Below are 20,351 nucleotides of genomic sequence, written 5' to 3'. Positions count from 1 at the left end.
TTCTGGCACTCGTGCCTGAGGAACCTGCAGCGTGCAGCTGACGCTTTCCTCTCCGCGTGGCTCTGCCCTGGACTGCTGGGGGCTGCCCCTGATCTCTTTGGTGCCACTGAGCAGTCATGACCATTTTGTTTCTGATGGTAGTTCTCTCTGTGTTGCTCAGCTTTTCCCCATCACATGCAAACAGGCATTTGATTGCAGTCTTTCACTTCACCTTGTCCCTGGTTTACGGTTATGCATGGCCCTTCACTTCCCCCTTGTTTAAGCTGGCCAGATTCCTGAGTGGCTCTTCAGAAACCTTGGAATACTGTACCCCCACCAGCTCCCCAACACCATCTCCCCAAGCCGCCAACACATACAACCCAGTTTGCTATTTGGAGCCACACTGAGCATCTGCGAGGCAGAAACTTTCCTGTCTGCCTTTTAGCTGAGAAGTTTTTCTGACCCCAGGTTCGCTTCTCCTCTGCCAAGTTGGAGTTTCCTCATGCCCTTTTAGGTTTTAGATGGCATCTTGAGCTGAACTATTCAGAAACAAAAGTGTTCTGACACCCAAGACTTTCTGAGTGCTGCTCCAACACTTCTGGTCCATAGCATTGCAATTAAAGGATACACAGACTGCATTACATACTAAAGAACGTTTTCAAATTCCTCCCACATTCCCCCATGGAGAACCAGTGAAGTTCTCCTCTCTGCCAGCCCCGGGGACCTGCACCTGCCTGCTTTTGTATCTGTTTTTCCCATATCATCTATTTATTTGTTAACTTGTGTGAATTCATGCTGACTTTGTGAGGGCCAGACCAACCTTTGCTGGTAGCTGTTTCTGGCACCTTAAGATGAGGTTAGGCACACTGAAGACTTTCAGTAGATCTTTCTGGGTGAGTTAATGAATTTACCAAGACTTCATTGGGTAATTACTATGGGAGAAGTATGACATCAACAGCTGACATTTGTTGATATTTTTCCAGGTGGTATGCATTGTTCTAATAATGTTATGGGTGGTCATTTCTGTCTTTATTGTGGCAACCCTGTAGGATAAATCTCCTTACTGTCTGTTTTAGGAATGATGAAACATAGATGTGGCAGCTGCATGTTTAACTCCAGTTCTGTTCTGCCTCTCTGTGTATATGAACAGGAACTCTTGAAGGTCCCGAGAGGAGGCAGAGAGCTGGGAGGAACCAAGCATTTCTCTGCCTCTAAAGAATTGCCATGCAGGGAAGATGGGGATGAAAGAAAACTCCCAATACAAAAGGATCTCTTTCTAGGTGGATGTTTGTGCAGCACAGTATAGAAGTCCAGAGGAGGAGACCTATATTTTAAATCTTTGAAAATTAGAATATCTTTATAAATCAAATCCAATAACTCCTTGAGTAGAATACACTATTTTCTCACTAGTCTAAAAAATCTCATGTTACCAAAAAAAAAAAAAAACCCAAAAAACTCATTACGAAATAACTTAGCATGCAATGTTAAATACATTTTGTTTTCAAAATGAAATAAAGGAGTATCTTAGAAAGTTTCTCCATATTTTTATCTCCTCAGCACTCAGATAATGCAATTATATTTACCAACATTTAAGAAATACACATTTTGGCTTTTTAAAAATAACAGGCCTGTCACAGTTCTTACGTGGTGTTCTCTCAGCCCCGTTTTGACATGTGTCGATGTTTCAAATCCTATAGGAGGATCATGAAGAAGGTCTGCATGGAGCCGTCTGAGCGCCTGGCCAGTCTCCAGGCCCTGTGGGACAGCCAGACCGTGGCTGAGCAGGGCCCCTGCGGTGAGCATGCACTTTCCAACCGAGCTGTGAGCAGCTGGCTGGAGGTCCTCCTGCCAAGAGGTTCAGTCTATTGCTAGAATGCTACTGTGAAGGTGCAATTAGTTTTCAAGGTGTAATTAGCATTGCAGAGACTTCACATTGGAGCATGAAAGTCCTGTATTTAAGCTGTTTTGCTTCATGCTATGTAGTTACTATAAAACAGGGGAAATCTTCTCGATGTTCTCAGACAGACAGAACCATCAACTCTGTCAACATCAGCCATATTTAAGCTTTTACATTTTATTTTAAAAACCCTTTTGCTGCAAATCCACGATTCAACGTTTCTGCTCTATGTTTCAGGTGGATTTTCTCAAATGTACGCCTGTGTCTGTGACTGGCTGGGGTTTTCATACAGGGAAGAAGTGCAGTGGGTAAGTATAAGCATGTTTCCTCTCTCTCTCTCGTACGCACATGCATATATAACATTGTGATTTGTGGCTGCCTCGTTTTCCTTTTCCTTATTTTTTCCCTGCCTTTCCTTTTGAGCTTAGAACCTTGCTTGGGTCATGTAAACAGCTGCCCATGTCATCCTTTCATTTTTTTTAAATGTCTCTTGCTTCCTTGATCATCTCTATAACTACCAACATGACTAATTTTGTTTCAAATAGGATGTGGATACCATTTATCTGACGCAAGACACCAGGGAGTTGAACTTACAAGACTTCAGTCATCTGGACCACAGGTAAGCTTCCGCTTGCTTCTACAGCGATTTTCAGAGCTGTAGGAATCTGTTGGCAGTTAGCGATGTATACGGTCTCTTGAGGATTCTTCTATAAGATTCTTTCCTTTTATAAGAAGGATCTTAAAACCCTTGGATTTTGTTTTCCAAGTGACATTTGAAATAGGAGTGTGTTCAGCACTATGGGTGGCTTGTGCAGTATGTATGTGTGCATACCCCACATCCACAGTGTGTAGTTAAAAAATATGCTGACTTTCACTCTTGGAAACAGTGTAATTTTTAGGTTCTCATAGAAGCCCACAAAAATTCATTTAATCTACACTGCATATAAAATATAGTTCTGTGTTACCTAATTACTGTTTAAGACCTTTTCCTATGATGGAGTGTGATATGAAAACCTTAACAAATGACTGTTAGTCCAGAGTTTCTTTTGATAGATTGAGGATTTCTTAGGGTATATGTGCATACAATAGTGAAAATCAGTTTGAGAAAATCTTCCTTGTGTAGTGGTATAGAACAGTGAACCAAGTTATAAGATTTGAGAGAGAATCTAAGTGTGGAGCCCTTGACTTGGGAGTCTTTAGGTCAGTGTTCTGAGCCAGGACAGCCTATCTTTCCTCTCAAAAGGAGCAAAACTGTCAGATTTGCTTTATTCTCTAACCAGAACAAGCCTCGTCCCCGTCCAGGATGTCCTTTTTAGCCATTCATCCCAGCCCATCTCCTGTTCAACCCTGTCTGCTGCTGTGTTCCAAGGTCGGAAGACAGCAACACTCCTGCCAGGAAATTTCAGAGTATGGAATTGAGAGAGGAATCTAGCATTCCCACTGCCTTTTATTCCAATATGGAGAACTGGATTATTACGGAGGATTGATGTTGTCAGTACCTCTTAAAATGAGTACCTTGTCCCCCATCCAAATTATATTTCAAACTGTTTGTTTCACTTACCTCATAGGAGATCCAGGGTTGCAGTGGCTCCCTGAAGAGGTCTGACCCACTGAACTGGTGGGGAAGTGGTGTCCTGGATGGCTATGCTACTGCCGCCCAGCTCCGTGGGGCTGGGAAGCAGGCCCGGTCGTGGCTGTAGCGAGAACTGAAACGCCTCCAGCCTCTGGTTCTTGAGGCTGGGTTTGCCAACTTTTGGACGGGTGGATGGTTCTCTCCTGTTCCCGTAAGTGAAGGGACTTCCTACCGCCAGATTTAGGCAAAATGTTTTTCACATCACTTCTGAAAAAGGGAAGTGAGAGAGAAAAAGGAAAAATATTTTATTGTGTCTACATTTTTATTTATTTTTATTTTTTTTAAAGATTTATTTTTATTACAAAGTCAGATATACAGAGAGGAGGAGAGACAGAGAGGAAGATCTTCTGTCCGATGATTCACTCCCCAAGTGAGCTGCAACGGGCCGATGCACGCCGATCTGAAGCCGGGAACCAGGAACCTCTTCCGGGTCTCCCATGCGGGTGCAGGGTCCCAATGCATTGGGCCGTCCTCAACTGCTTTCCCAGGCCACAAGCAGGGAGCTAGATGGGAACTGGAGCTGCCGGGATTAGAACCGGCGCCCATATGGGATCCCGGGGCGTTCAAGGTGAGGACTTTAGCTGCTAGGCCACGCCACTGGGCCGTGTATACATTTTTAAAAAGAGTTAATTATCTGTGTTGGAAAGGCAGAACAGATTTAATGAAGAGAGGGAAGGACAGATCTTCAATGTGCTGGCTCACTCCTGAAATGGCCACAAAGACCAGAGCTGAGCTGATCTGAAGCCAGGAGCCCAAGGAGCTTCTTCCAGGTTTCCCACATGGGTACAGTGTCCCAAGGCTTTGGGCCATCCTCGACTGCTTTCATAGGCCATAAGCAGGGAGGTGAATAGGGAGTGGGGCAGCCAGAACTGGAACTGGCATCCATAATATGGGATCCTTGTGCTTTCAAGGTAAGGATTTATTGGGGCCTTGTTTAAGAATTTTTTTAATAAGAAAAAAAATGACACATGGAGTAAGATGGAAGTATATAGGCCTGAGGCGTAAGGATTCAGTTGTTTATAAAGATGGTGGATCTTTTGTTATGTGGGTCAAGACTTGGTAGTTACCATATTAGAAATTAAAATTGGAAAATAAAATTACACATATTTATCCTTTTCAAAATAGCATTGATGGAGACTACCAGGCGCTTTGTAATGAAAGATTAGTTTTTCAAAAACAAAAATATATCAGCCTGAAGTGTAGTACTGGTTTTCTTTTTTGCAGATCTCTTCCATGTTTGACGTAATGGGAGACAGGTGAATTCTCATGCCTGCTCCTACATTCAGTCTGTTGTTTTGACTGAAGTCTACAGAGAAAAGCCAGTCTTTTGCAGATGTGCAGTTAGGAAAGACAGTGTTTTTCGTAGCCTTTTTACATAACTTGTCAGTATTCTTTGCTTTTTGACTTCACTCAGCAAGAGGTGCTTTCTTAAAGATGAGTTGGATTGTTGATGCTAAACCTTATCAGTTAAGCCTTTTGGCAATTTATTACACTAAAATCCATTTGGTATATCTTGTACTTTGAGTGGGTTTAACCAGATTATGATTTTGTAGTATTGAGAAAATGTTGAAAATACATGACTTCCAAATACTTTATAGTACTGAAAAGAAACAAATACTTTACAGTACTGAGAAGAAACAAAATATTAACTGTTTCTGTTGGAAAAAAAAAATAAAGGACTGCCAAACTATGAAGCACTGATAGTGGATGAAAGTTTCTTCCAATTTAAGTTTTTGGTTCAGATATGCAATTTTGGGAGTGACGTTCTTAAAATGACTAAGCTAACTTCTTACATTTTAGAGCAGGTGTCTGCCAAATCCCAGATCAGGTTGGACATCAGATATCTATAATCTTACTCATAGGGTCGCGCTAAAAAAGAAGTTAGCTCTGCTTATGACTTCAAGGGTTAATGCAGGTATTTCAGCTAGAGACTGTTCTCACTTTGGCGCATAGAGGATACATGTTGTATGTAACTCCCTATTTTGTGACACGGAATATTAGAAGACATGTACTCAAGGGCTGAGGTTTTGTAAATGAATGTTTTATGCTCACCAAGGACATTGCAGTTTGTTTTAATGTCCTTTTGTGTGGGTGTGTGTGACAGTGAGGATTCCAGCTAAGGATTGTCTGGTTCCTTACCTGGAGAATTTTCAATGCAATCATCAGCACTGTGTTAAGGTGCAGATTGGAATCATCTCCTTTGCTTGCTTGACAAAAATGTTAGAAGGAGGACTCTAGACTCTTCAACAAGTGTAGGAAAGGTTTTTTTTGGAAAATGATCTGATGGTACATATTTTAGAATTGGAATGATAGGACTCTGCCTTAGCAGTGTGAAGGCAGCTGTAAATAATGTGTAAAAGAATGAGTGAGGCTGTGTCCCACTAACTCTGTATTTGCACAGAAGAGGTTGTAGGTGGTAGTTTTTGGTCCTACTTGAGATCAGCAGCCTCTAATGTGGAAATAATATATCCAAAGGGAAATATAAGAAGCAATTAGCCCTTAGTATCAGCCAGTGCTATGGATCAGAAAAATTCAGAAAAATAATGTTGTCTGTACTTAATATGTGTGATGTTTCTTTTCCTTGTCATCATTCCCCAAACAGTACAGTAGAACAAGTATTTATATAGCACTTACGTTGTGTTAAATATTATAAGTAATTTGAAGATGATCTAAAGTATAATGGAGGATGTGTAGGTTGTATGCAAATATGACTACATTTTTTAATAACAGGTTTTAGCAGCTGTGGATCTTGATATCCATAGGGAGTCTTAAAGTGTTCTCCCAAGAATATTGGGGCACCGTTTTAGAACTTCCATTTGTATTTATTATTAACTTATTTGAAAATGTCTCTTATTATATCTCATTTTGTTATTGTGGCTTTTATAGATAGCCAATTTTTGTTGTTGTTGTTTTAAAATAGGGGGTTGTTTTTCAAAAAATTTTCCAATACTTGGCTATGAAACACAGGCTCCCTGATCTTGGTAAAATCTCTCCTGTTGATTTCTAAGTGTTTAAACTTGCCCTCAGAGCTCTTTTTTTAAAAATTTGAATTACAAGGAAAGATTTTTTCCATCCAGTGGTTCACTCGTAATAGCTGCGACAGCCAGGTCCAGCCCAGGCTGAAGCTGGAAATTGGGATCCAGGAGTTTCTTCTGGGTCTCTCAAGTAGATGACAGAGGTGCAAGTCCTTGGGCCAGCTTCTGCTGCTTTCTAGGCACATTAGGAAGGAGCTAGGCTGGAAACGAAGCAACCAGTACAAGTTGGTGTCCATATGGGATGCTGGTAGCACAGGCAGAAGTTTAACCCAGTATTCCATAACACCAGCCCTAAGAGTTCTGCCATCAACACCTTCATCTTTAGGGTTGACTCCCTCATTTTTGTGGTTTTAACTTTCCCTGTGATCATTACTATTAAAATTAGAACCAGCCTTTATATAAAAAGACTGTTTGTGTTCCTGTAAGATGGCCCATGTGTTAACTTAGTTAGCTTTTTATCACTATAACCAATAGCTGAGAGGAGCTACTTAGAAGGAAGTTTAATGATTTGTGGTTTTGGAGGTTCCCACTCTGAGATTGGGCAGCCATATTAGTGTGGCAAGGGTGGAAGAACAATCAAAAGGCAGGCCAGGAAGCAGAGGGAGAAGAACTGGGCCATACCTTACTTACATAACCAGCCCTCTCACAAGAGCTGCCTTCCAGGCCCAACACTGTGGTGCCATGGGTTAAGCCACTGCTTCCCATGCTGACATCCCATATCAGAGTTCTGGTTCAAGTCCTAGCTACTCCACTTTCAATCCAGCTTCCTACTGCAGTCCTGGAAAGGCAGTGGAAGATCCAGGTACTTGGGCTCCCTCCCAGATGTGAAATCCAGATAAAGTTCATGGCTCCTGGCAGCAGGCTGGCTGAGTCCTTGCTGTTGGCAGTCATTTGGGAGGTGAGTCTGTGGGGAGAGGATTCTCTCTTTCTCTGTCTCCCTCTCTCTATATCACTCTGTATTTCGATAAATAATGAATTAAATTGTAGAGATGAACTACCTTTATGGGTGCTTCCTCAGTAGCCTCAGCACCTCCCACTAGACTTACTTCCCAGACACTGTGTTTGTTGTGTAATGAATGAAAACTTTGAAGGACACACAAACTATTATCAGAGGCATTTCAGCCTGTATTAATATTTGCTAATCATGCTATAGCAGGTGACAGTAGATAGACATTTCTATGCTGTAGAAGTCTGAGTAAGCTTATCCTCAAAGGAGCCAGCACATACTTAAATGGTCCAGTTTGTCTGGAAGGGCTGATTGAGGCATAATTGGAGTGCGATGCGGGTCATTCTGTAAATTAGAGAAGTTTTACAGAAAGTGATGCCTTTCTCATTTAGGTATGAGTCATATAGAAAGACAGAAGAATTAGACAAATTGGAGGTGTGACAGCAGATCTAAAGGGGCTTTAACAGTGACCTTTGTTTTGAACTGGAGTTTGTTACCAACCATGGGTGATCATTCTGTGATGGGTGATCGTTCTTCTACAATACATGATCTTTCCCCCTGTGGCAGTCAGTTCCTTAGCTGTTTCTGTTTGGATATAATTTATATATAAGTGAGCAACACTGTTTAGCATTTACATTTATTGGAGGATCATTGTAGGTGCATGTGTGTAACAGGGCTATGAATAGGGAAGGCCAAGCATGCAGCCTTCTCCACATGTATAGAGGTGGGGAAATCAGGAATGTGACGTCGGGGATTCCAACACCCAGGAAAGATGGTTCTAAAAGGATTAGATATGGCAATAGGATAGTACCTTTGTCACTGCTGTTGTCGTAGAGACCCTATGAATAATGTCACTTACTGACTTGCTGTTCTTCCAAGTTAGGCTCAGTACTAAAATAACCAGAATCTTTCCATCACGTGATGCCCAAGGGCCTCCTGAGTTAGGAGCCTTGGAAGCATAAGCCATACACTGAACCTTGTGTCAGCTGCTCAGTGTGCTGTCCTGGTTCCCTGTTTCCGACTATTCTGTTCCCCCATTAAAACCTCTAAGATCTCCTTAAGTTCTTCAAGGTAGATTTTTAAGCACTGTGGGTACTGTGCTTTTTAATGTTGTTGTTTTTGCTCTTTTAAGTTCTGGCTCTGTGGAAACTGACTGTAGGATTAGGCCTCCTCTGATCACTTAGTCAGTGCAGGTCTGAGGATGGTAGTGATTCTGCTATAGATGCATCCAGTCAGTCCCTGTACAAGAGCAGTAATAACCAAGTCCTTGGAAAATTGCCTGCTCTGATGTTATTGATAGGTTCCAAAATTACATCTAAGTACATTCCGGCGGTTTCGTATGGTTTAGGTATCACTGGGTCAAAGATGGAGACAGGCTTTGTTGTATATTTCTCCTGGGGTGTCCCAGTGGTTCTTGTGTGAGGTGGGGTGTCAAGACTGTGATTACACTGTAAATGGGGGTGACAGGCAATGATGAAGGTGGAAGCAGTGGTGCCGAGGAGAACAGAAAGCTGTAAGTGCATTGATTGTTCTTGTTCCTGTTTTTAAGAGGTGCCCATCTCATCAATCATCCAGAAGCTCAGTGCCGTGCATTGCTGAGTTTCCACGTGACCGATGAGAGCCCAGCCACCAGGCTCATTCTTCTGTATTGTCATATTTCTATCAAAGCCAACGTTTTGAGCATGATCTTCCTTGACAAGGCTCTTAAGTGTGGACTGTTTTGTCCTGAGGGCATGGGTGTAATTTTTCGCTGTTCTAAGCTCCATCAGTTTATTGCTGCTCTCGTTTAAGAAGGAAGAAGTGGTGTTTGGAAGTTGGCACTCAGCTGTGCGCACTGTTGCCTTGTCTTTCTATCCCTGGATTTTTCTTTTCTGTTTTAAGATTTATTTTTGTTTTTATTGAAAGGCTGATTTATGGAGAAAAGGGGAGACAGGAAAGATCTTTGTATATTACCTCACTCCCCAAGTGGCCACAGTGGCTGGAGCTGGGCTGATCAGAAACCAGGACCCAAGCACTTCTTCTGGGTCTTCCATGTGGGTGCAGGGTCCCAGTGCTTTGGGCCATTCCCTACTGCCTTCCCAGACTACAAGCAGGCAGCTGGATGGGAAGTGGAGCATCTGGGACACAAACTGGCACCCATATGGCACCCGTATGGAATGATGGTGCATACAAGGTGAGGATTTAGCCTTTGGGCCTTTGCGCGGGCCCTATTGCTGAATTTTTTTCTTTCTTTCTTTCTTTCTTTCTTTCTTTCTTTCTTTCTTTCTTTCTTTCTTTCTTTCTTTCTTTTCTTTCTTTTCTTTCTTTTCTTTCTTTCTTTCTTTCTTTCTCTTTCTTTCTCTTTTTCTTTCTTTTTCTTTCTATCTCTCTCTCTTTCTTCCTTCCTTCCTTCCTTCCCTCCCTCCCTCATTTCCTCCCTCCTTCTTCTCTCTCTCTCCCTTCCTTCCCTCCCTCCCTCCTTCTTCTTCTCCCTCCCTCCTCCTTCTTCTCCCTCCCTCCCTCCCTCCCTCCGTCCCTTCTGTTCTTCCCTCTGTTTATTTCATTTATTTATTTTACTTGAAAAGTCAGAAACACAAAGAGGAGGAGATACAGAGAGGAAGATCTTCATCCATTGATTCACTCCCCCGCCCCCGAGTGCCTGTAATGGCTGGAGCTGAGCCAATCCAAAGCCAAGAGCAAAAAGCCTCCTCTGAGTCTCCCATGTAGGTGCAGGGTCCAAGGCCTCAGGCCATCCTCCACTGCTCTCCCAGGCCACAAGAAGGGAGCTGGATGGGATGTGGTGCTGTTGGGATTAGAATCAGTGCCCATATGAGATCCTGGCGGATTCAAGCCAAGGACTCCAGCCACCAGTCTACCATGCTGGGCCCTATTGCTGGATATGTTAGGTGGTGTTCTATGGGACAGTGATCTGTACCTTTGGTCAATCAAAATGGTGGCATGTCCAGGTGAGTGTAGCTAATAGGACTTAGACAAACTTTGTTTGCATTCATTTAATGTATTTATGCTTGTGTTTTATGCCAGAACAGCAGCACATGTTTATGATATAAATAAACATACATGGGGTAGAGGGATGTTCAAAATATATTTTTTAGGAGTGAATGTTAAAAAAATTTATGGGTCATTCAGGCCTCTGGTATTGTCCTCATTAGCACATCGTTTCAGTTATTTAAACACTTTGGAGTTGGTGAGTACGTCCACTGATAGTTTGCTACGCAGGGCATCCCTCTCTGCACACAGCAGTATTATGAGGATATCTCTACTATACTGTTGACGTTTTTGTTCAACTTTGCTATCAAGACCAAAGAAAAAAGTCTAAGTTATCCCTAGAAAGGACATTGAAGAATGTCAGAGGGTACTGCGGTGGCTTACCAGGCTTGTTCCATCAAGCATGGTCCCTCCTGGGCACAGACACAGAGTACAAAGAGCACACAGCTTTGCCATTGTGCAGAAAACTCCTCAGAGTCTGTAAGGCTTCCGAAGATTTGCTAGGAGAAGGAAGTGTCCACGCCTGTGGTTTGTAGATGTACTAAAAATAATCGTGGTGAAGTTCACTGAATTATTACTACTCGCTTTGTGCTTTTCCAACATTGTAGAGTACAGGGCTGCTAGCCATCCCTCAAATCTGTCAGCTGTTTTTGTTCTTTATCACTTGCCTGTCATGTTTCACAGTGTCTGTTTAAAAGTTATCATGTCTTTCTAATTACTGAGAGATGGCAGTGGGGGAAAAGGAATAAGGAGAGATATTCAGTCTGAAAAAAATTACTGGAATAATTGAATTCTTGTGAAGATTAGAAAAATGAAGTCAGTAGATTATATGAAATCTGGAATAGCAAATTGTTTGGCAAGAGCTCTAGATGGCAAATCTCACTACTTTATTCTGGCATTTAAAAAAAAGATGTATTTATTTTATTTGAAAGTCAGGATTAGAGCATGAGAGAAAGTAAGATGTCTTCTGTCCTCTGGTCACTCCCCAAATGGCTGCAATAGCTGGAGGTGAGCCAGCATGAAGCAGAGAACCAGGAACTTCTTCCAGGTCTACCACATAGGTGTAGGGACCCAAGACCTTGGGCCATACTCCACTGCTTTCCTAGGCTGTTAATCTGGAGCTGGATTAGCATGGAGCAGCCGGGATATCGACTGGTGACCGTATGGGATACTGGCACTATATGTCAAGGACTAGCTTGCTACACCACTGCACAAGCCCCTGTTTTTGCCATCTTTTTAAAATTTCCCCAAAATATTAACTGCTTTTGATATTCAAAATAGCAAATACAATTTTTATTTGAAAGATTATTTCAGAATATGTCTTAGTATTGCTTTTAAAATCAGAACCCAGGAATGTACACTTGGCGTAAGGGATCAGACATTCCTTGGGACACCTGTTTCTTTTGTTAGTGTGCCTTCTTGACTGTTTGGAATCCCAACTGGTTTACTTCTCCAAATAGCCTCAACAAAGGGAGCTAGGCTGATCTGAAGCCAGGAACCAGGAGTGTTTTCCGGGTCTGCTAAATGGGTGCAGGAGTTCTGGGACTTAAGCCATCCTCCTCTGCTTTTCTAGGCAATAAGCAGAAAGTTGGATCAGAAATCAAGTAATCAGGACATGAACTGATACCCATATACCCCTATAGGTTACTTGTACTGCAAGTGGATGTTTAGCCTACTACTAATTTTGGCCTGGCCCAGCTTCAGCCGTTGTGCCCATTTTGGGAGTGAGCCAATGGAACAAAGAGCTCTGTCTCCTTATCTCTGTGTAACTATGCTTTTCAAGTAGAATAATTATTTTTAAAAATATTTGAGTCCCTGACACTCAGAGAACCAAGCCTAAGCTATTGCACATCATTTGATTAGCCAGTGACTGGGAGCTTTTTTGTCTTTGCTTCTCAAATAATAACCAACATAGAAAAAAAAAACCCAAAAAACCAAGGCATGGCATGATGGTTCAATGGTTAAATCCTCACTTTTCAAATGCCAGGATCCCATATGGTAGGAACCAGTTTGAATCCCTGCTGCTCCACTTCCATCCAGCTCCCTGTTTGTGGCCTGGGAAAGCAGTAGAGGATGGCCTAAAGCCTTGGGACCCTGCATCCATGTGAGAGACCCAGAAGAAACACCTGGCTCCTGGCTTCCGATCAGCTCAGCTCTGGGCATTGCAGCCATCTGGGGAGTGAACCAGCAGATGGAAGATCTTTCTCACTGTCTCCTTACTCTTTCTGTAAATCTGATCTGCCTTTCCAATAAAAATAAATAAATCTTAAAAACAACCCAGAAAACAAAGACAAAGACCCCATCTTTACTACAAATCCATTAGCAGATCAAAACAGAACACACTGACAGGGGCTGGCGTTGTGGCACAGTTGGCTAAATCTGTGTCTACGATGACATCGTTGTAGGTGATGACTAGTTTGATTTCTGGCTCCTGCCTTTGGCCTGGCCCATCCCCAGTGGATGGAAGATCTCTCTTTGTCTTTGTAAATCTTTCAAATAAATAAATCTTAAAGAAAAAAAAAAAAGCCACAAGGCTGTCACCAGTTCCCACCATGAGAAAGATCGGTTACTATGGCAGTGGCTGGTGTTCGGAAACCTTCCTCCTCAGATGATGTGATGCCAGCCTCACTCAGCATAAAGGAAAGGAAGAGTTCATCTCACAGGCACAGCTTCCCCTGCCAGGTCATTCACTGTAGTAAGGTGGGATCAGCATGATGGTGCATAGGCAGCAAGGAGCCCAGATGTGTGCCCATGTTGATCCTCAAGGGCTCACTGTTAACTTTGTGTCCTAAGAGAACAACCAGGAAAATGATTTCCCAGAAGTGAAGTACTAGTTAATTTCTCGTGACTTTCTGCTTGTAGTGGTACCTCATCAGGGCTCTCTGCTCACTATTGGTCCTGTAAATTTTTTTTAAGATTTATTTGTTTTTATTGGAAAGGCAGGTAGAGAGGAGAGACCGAGAGAATCTTCTTGCATCTGTTGTTTCACTCCCCAGGTGGTCACAGCACCTGGAGCTGAGCTGATCTGAAGTTGGGCGCCAAGAGCTTCTTCTGGGTGTCGCACATGGCTGCAGGGTTGTAAGGCTTTGTGATATCTTCTGCTGCTTTCCCTGGCCGTAAGTGGAGCAGCTAGGACATGAGTCCATGCCCTTTTGAGATCCCTGCACTTGCAAGGTGGAAGATTAGCCAGCTGAGTCATTGAGTTGGGCCCACTTGCTAGCTGGCTGACTCTTACGTTCTGGCATAAGTGTTTGTTGCATACCTACTTCATATTTCATAGCCTTGGTCTTCGTGTGTGTTTTGACAGTCTATGTGGCTTGATATTCAGGAGCAATGAATTCTAGGAATTCTGAATGTCATTCAGTCCAGACCTTGCTATTTCCTTAAGTGTTTGCTGAGGTACTTCCAGGGCACTTAATCTTATCAGACTTAAAACTTCATATTCTATGCATGTTCCAGGCAGGCTGAGAGGTGCTAAATACCTGAGAGAATGACATTTTTCTGTGTTGGTGTGTGTGGCTATATTTTATTCCTTTGGTCTGGTTTTGTATTCTAGTGTGTGAACATTACACAATGCATCCATTTTTTTAAAGATTGATTTATTCGTTTGAAAGGCACAGTGAGTGAGAGAGAGTGAGTCAGTCCATCTGCTAGCTCAGTTCTCTAATGACAGTTATAGTCAGGGTTGGGTCAGGCTGAAGCTAGAAGCCAGGAGCTTAATCTAGGTCTCCCACAAGGGTGCAGGTCACAGTTACCTGTTTTTCCAGGTACATTAGCAGGGAGCTAGATTGGAAGTGGAGCAGCCAAGCTTGAACCTGCACCATTTGGGATGCCTGCATTTGGCAGGTTAAGCTGCCTTCTGCTGTGCCACAATGCCAGCCACTGTCCATTTTGTTGATCAGATATTTTGTTAGCTTAAGCACAGTATACAGTTGTATACTAGGATGCAAGTACTTATAAATTCCCTCTACTGTATCTACCATGTCAGGGAAGAAATGGGCTGTTGCCTCTACTTGTTTTTTTTTTTTTTAAATCTATTTTATTGTGTTGTTGTTGACAATCTTTACATAGTTAATTACAGTTAAAGAAAGAAAAAGAAAAAAAAAAGGTTCAAGGGGATAGGGAAGTGGGTGATACTATTATGTCCATATTGTTTCCATCATGTATCTGAGGTAAAGGGGGATATTGAGGGAGAAGCCCCACCCGGTTTCCTGCCCACATCAGTTTTCAGTCACATCACAGTAATTATCCTGGCAGTCCTTGTGATTCTTGTTAGTTTTCTAACAGATTATAAACGTGTGCTAAATTTTGATTGTGCTCACATTAGCTCTCTAAGTCAGTCTGCAAGCAGTCATCTATTATGCCTTGGCTTTGGTTCTGGTCCTTCCCCTGTGGACCAGGTCAGCTTGCCTGTGTTGCAGCCTGTCAGCTCCCTGACACATCCTCCTGATGTTGCACAAATCTTTATGAGCCGTTTCTCTGTTGTAAAGCTTTTCGTAGTTTCCTTGCCTGCAGTCATGCTTCCTTAGTGTAACCTGCAAGTCTTGTTTTAGATATTAAGAGCTCTGGTTATCTATTGCTGTGTATTGACCCACTCCAGACTTAATGGTTGTCAACGGGAGTAATCATGAGTCAGAGTGAAATCGTGCTCCCTCATGTGTGATGGCTGAGGTTGTTAGCCCCTGGGAGATCTCTGCAGTCTTGCTGGGTCACCTGAACTCCTCACAGCCAGGGGCCCAGGCTGTGTGACTGACCTTGCTGAGAGCCCCAGGAAAAGCTGTGTGTTGCGTTTCCTGAATGCAGCTAATATACAAACTTTCATATTGCTGCTTTTTTTTGTTCCTCTTGGGTGAATACCTAGGAGTGAGGTTAGTAAGTCACGTGGCAAGCGTATGTTAAAATTATCAAGAAACTGACGTATTATTTTCCACAATGTTTTTCATTCTTCTCTGTATTGCCCTCTTTGTTAGCATTCGGTATTGCCAAATTTTGTTAGTGTTTTTAAATTGAATTGCCCTAGTTTAAAGTTGCTGGTTGGGATGCCTGCTGGCCATATCAGAGTGCCTGAACTTGACTCCTAACTCATTCACTGCTGAGTTCATTTTTCTGCTTACACAGAAATCAGGATGCTGCAGGTGACGGCTTAAGTAGCTGAGTTCCTGACATTCCCTTGGGAGTCCTTAGTGGGTTCCAGACTCCTGACTTCGGCCCCAGCCCAGTTGCAGCTGTGGTGGGCATGTGAGGAATCAACTAGCAGATCAGAGCTTGCTCTCTTATAAATGGGTGAATAAATAAACATTAGCCATTCAATGGACGTGTTGTTTACTTGTTTATTTGTTTATTTGTTTTTTTCCTGGTGGTTCATACTTTCAGGCATCTTTCCCTGCACTCAGCTATACATGCAAGTATATCTTTCCTGTTTAAATCTTCTGCCCATTTCTACAATTGTGGCAATTGATGCTGATTGGTGAGTTCTGACAGTTTCTCACATATCCTGGATACAATTCTTTGGCAGAAGGGTGGTTTGTAAATATTTTCTCTTTGCATATGGCTTTTTCTTCTCTTCGCAGCATGTTGTGCAGAACAGAAGTTTTAGGTTTGGGTACATTCCAGTTTATCCAGTTTTCTTTTATGGATGATGTTTCTGGTGTCAGTAGATGGCTATACCTTGTTCTGTTTCCCATTTCTTTTGCTTAGGACAAGTGTTCTCCTCCACCCTCACCTTGGAGGGCTCAGTAACTTCTGTGGCAGCTCTTCCCTGACCTGCTTGTCTTGGTTAGCGACCATTTTGTGTCACCGGTGGTGTCTAAGGGTATTTCATTCTTCCTTTTCCTTCTTGTGTGTCTTGCTAGGCCATGGCAGGCTGGCATTGTCACCGGGCAGGACCTCTTTGCTGCATCCATTGCAGCAGCAGGCACAGTGATTGATGCACAGTGGCTGGCACATGTTGACTGTAGGAATGTCTGGTATTGCGGGGCCCACACAGGTTTCCGTGCTCTCGTATGTGCTGTTCCTGTCCGTTTGCCTGCGTGGCTCGTTCTCGACCTCTTCCCCATCTGCTTTAGGTAGAGTTACTCCCAGACCTAACTGTATCCTGAAGTAGTTTTACCGTTTCCCCTCCTTGGCAAGTGTCTTTGCTATAGAGAGCTTAGTAGGGGCTGTCTTTGACCTATGGGGTGTGTCGGGGGAAATGATCTATGCCTTTTAGTTGTCTCATAACCCTTGCCTAGAGTTTAGCAAGTACTAAGTGTTGATGAAGAGGAATCATTGTCTCCTGTTAAATGTTCTTAACATGAAAAAATCTAGACATTAACACAGCATCTAGGAACCTGCTAGCAGGATATGCCTCTGCTTAAATTTCTGTGTGCTTCTTGGGCAGTTTTTCCACAGCTACATTTTATTTATACCACCCATAGAACTTTTAAAATTATGAACATAAATCATTTTAAAATTAAAAAAATAATTCAAATTTGTTAGAAAAAATATTTTCATCACCCGAACAGAGTACTCACATAGCATTATACTATAGGAGGGAGCTTTACAAAGTTCATGGAAAATGCATATTATAAAGCAATTTTGTGTGGCTTTCAAATGTTTTTTTGTACCAAGATACATTTATCTTTTAAAAAAGATGTATTTACGTATTTATTTGAAAGGTGGTTGGCTGTAAGAGTCAGGAGCCAGGAACGTGGAATGCTGCCCTCATCTCTCACATAGGTGGAAGGCACCCAAGCACTAGGGTCTTAGTATGCTTTTCCAGAAACATTCTAGGTGAGTTGGATTAGCTCTCTGATATGGGATGTTGGCCTTGCAAGCTGTGGCTTAGTCTGCAGCTCCACAATTCCGTTTTTATCTGAGTTCTTTGAAATATTTTATATTGCCCTTTATTTTACAAAAATACATCATAGAGGCAGTGTGGGAGCATGGTGGGTGAAGCTTCCTGTAATGCCAGCATGCTGTATTCAAGTGTCAGTTTGCGTCCCTGCTGCTCTGCTGAAGATCCAGCTTCCTACTAACGCCCCGGAGAAAACAACAGAAGATAGCCCAGTTCCTTGGGCTGCTGCCATACCTGTGGGAGATCTTAGTGGAGTTCCAGGCTCCTTGCTTTGCCCTGGCCTCTTTTTGGCCTTTTCAACTTTTGGGGAGTGAACCAGGAAATAGAAGTGGCTCACTCACTTTTCCCACCCTCCCTACCCCTCACCTCCTGGTCTTTCTTTTGGTCACTGTGTTAAATAAATAAATAAATAAATAAATCTTTAAAAAGTAAAAAAAAAAAAACAACAAAAAACCACACTATATATTTATGAGCATTTATATCATTTTTATATAGCTTCTATCATTTGCAGTCATTTGGCTGTGTCACTCAGATATACCCTTATAGTGCTATATAGTTTTAATATTTAATACTATTCCACTCTCATTTTTGGTAGGGGTTTGAACTGAAGTATTTTTTCTGAGGGTTTTGGGTGTTGACTGTGGAAATGATATTATTTCACCACTATACCCATGTAAAACCTGACTCTGTTAGAGTCCGCCAAATCCTGAAAATGACTTCATGTGCGGCAGAAGGCAGCCGCACTTTCGGGCACACAGAGCTGCAGAACAGCACCTGCACACATGAGGCTCTGAAGTGTGATGCTCCTTGATGGGAAACCCACAAATGCAGCAGAGATGAGCATGCTTTTCGGTCGAGATAGTAAAGTTGCCAGGAGGACTCTCGAAAACGTGCTTGCGGGCCTCTGTTACAGATAGAATTCACTCACAGACACTCTACCGCCTGGCGTTAGGCTGGTGGGTGCAGCGTGGTGCCTGGTTCTGACTCCAGCTCCCTGGTCAATGGTAGAGAAGGGAGTGGAGACCTTGAGGCACCTGTGGGAAGAGTTGTTCTTTTACAGTCTAAAACTTAGCAACAATAAAGCCAACCCTTAACTGTAAGCAGAGTTAGTAAAGAGACGTGTTGGCAGAGGTCCTGGCAACAAAACCCACTCATTGCTCCTCCTGTTTCTGTCTCCCTGTGGGCACTCACCTAGCTTTTCTGCAGCATGTCTGATGAGAAGACACGTACATGTGATATTGTGTGGTGGCCCAGGAATGGTCGCTTCGGCCTGGTCTCCTTTTATGTCTCAGAACATCTGTCCCTTCATCTGTACGGTGTGAGCAGAAATGCTTCCTTGGGTGGTTTTGAGATTTTAATGAGCTGGACTGTGTGGAGTGCCCAGCATTAGCTGCAGTGTCCAGAGGCGTCAGACTTGAGAGCATTAGTACTTGATGCTCTGCTCCTGTTGCTGCTTTCTTTTCTAGCTCAGTAAAATTGCATATATCTGTTCTTGTCATGCACTGAGAATAAAACCAGTGATGGCCTCACTGGAACCACAAAACTAAAGTAGAAATAGAGTTTTGGTTGTCAGAGAATTTCCAAGCCTGGGACTGGGAGTCGAGAGCGGGAGTAGGGGACAGATGCTTAAGCAACAAGCTGTGATGTCAGACAGCATACAACAGATGCTAACTGGAGATAGACATGCAAGCCACGTGCGGCTGAGGTGGCCAGGGAGGGCTCGTGGAAGACAGGCTTTGAAGGACACAGAACTTTTTATAGCACAACGAAACGGTGAAAGATGACCCTGCCTGAAGTCAAAGGATTGGATGAATCGGGGAATGTTGGCTTTTTGTCCCGAGCATGGGATAGGGCTGTGGACAAATGGAGTGGATGCCGAGCTCTCTGACGGATGCTTTGCTCCGCGGTTTATGAACTCAAGGCATCAGACAGAGGCCTACCTGGGCTGTCTGAAGGAGATGACCACAGCTATGCCCTGTAACATCTACCAGAAGCCCTGAATGGGCTCCTTAAGCATTGAAAATCCTCCCTGGGAGGCACTGGTCTTGCTCCTACAAGTCCTAGATGGTTAAAGAACTGATGGAGGAACAGTCTGAAAAAATACACTTGGAGATGCTTGAGTTTGATGCATGATTTTCCTTACATCAAGGAGGTTCTCCGAGTGAACTCTGCTAATTACTTCTTTTCCTTTTGGAAGTAGAAATTAGATTCTCTAGAAGACTTGGGGAATTTCAGTGCTGTCTGGTGGTTGAGATGGTTTGGGCTGCATGTTCTGTTCATGAATAATGAGAACTAAGAATGAAACCTGGATGTCCCGGGAGGAAAATAGATGTGACGTATCATGAGGGTTTTATGAGAGCACTATCAAACCTGTTCTTTTTTCTGCCTCTTAGAGACCTCATCCCCATCATTGCTGCTTTGGAGTACAACCAGTGGTTCACCAAGCTGTCCTCCAAGGATCTGAAACTCGTAAGTGATCAGATACAGCACATTTGCTTGGCTTTGTTAATTTCAAAAACTTGAAGGTTTTTTCTTTTTTTTCCTTTTGAAATGTTTGTCTACTACACTGGTGAGCTCCACATGCTTTATTTCTTGTGGGGATATTTTCCTAAAAGTGATTTGTACAACATTTTGTGAAGATTTAATGAGAGATGCTGGAGAGGGAAGTGAGTCTTCATGTTTTTAGCTGCTTCAGGCAATTTTAGAAGATGTACAGAGAGATTTCATATAGCCTTTAGAGCACCGTCATTCAATTGGCAAAAAGCTACTAGATTCGCGCTGCTGCAAGCAGCATATTTTATGTTCTTATATTTCATCTCCATAGAGTTTCTGTTTCTAGGAATTCAGGAAACCATTCATAGGTACAACTGGTCTGATTGAGTTATAATAGTTAATGTTAAATTTCTAGATGATTTTGGATATGGTAATGTATAAGGAATATGAAGTCAAAGTGAAATCCAGTAGTTTTTATAACATATGGAGGGGCCAAGTATTCAGTGTGTTTTACTCCGGGAAATAGGCACCCTGTTATGTACGCTAGG

General features: G+C 42.7%; 1 protein-coding gene across 7 annotated transcripts in view; it reads left to right on the top strand.

The window, feature by feature from the left end:
* CARMIL1 (capping protein regulator and myosin 1 linker 1) overlaps window positions 1–20,351 on the top strand; it is a 323,242-nt gene that overhangs the window by 167,202 nt on the left and 135,689 nt on the right. For all 7 annotated transcript variants that reach the window (XM_058667065.1, XM_058667059.1, XM_058667053.1 and 4 more), the window contains 4 exons: window positions 1,677–1,774; window positions 2,114–2,184; window positions 2,422–2,495; window positions 19,704–19,779. In XM_058667065.1, the coding sequence (XP_058523048.1) occupies window positions 1,677–1,774; window positions 2,114–2,184; window positions 2,422–2,495; window positions 19,704–19,779 (319 nt within the window). The remainder of the gene's footprint in view (window positions 1–1,676; window positions 1,775–2,113; window positions 2,185–2,421; window positions 2,496–19,703; window positions 19,780–20,351) is intronic.

The sequence above is a fragment of the Ochotona princeps genome, chromosome 1 (genome assembly GCF_030435755.1).
Source record: "Ochotona princeps isolate mOchPri1 chromosome 1, mOchPri1.hap1, whole genome shotgun sequence".
Taxonomy (NCBI): domain Eukaryota; kingdom Metazoa; phylum Chordata; class Mammalia; order Lagomorpha; family Ochotonidae; genus Ochotona; species Ochotona princeps.
Note: the sequence above shows the minus strand (reverse complement) of the source record. Positions and strands in the feature narration are given on the sequence as shown.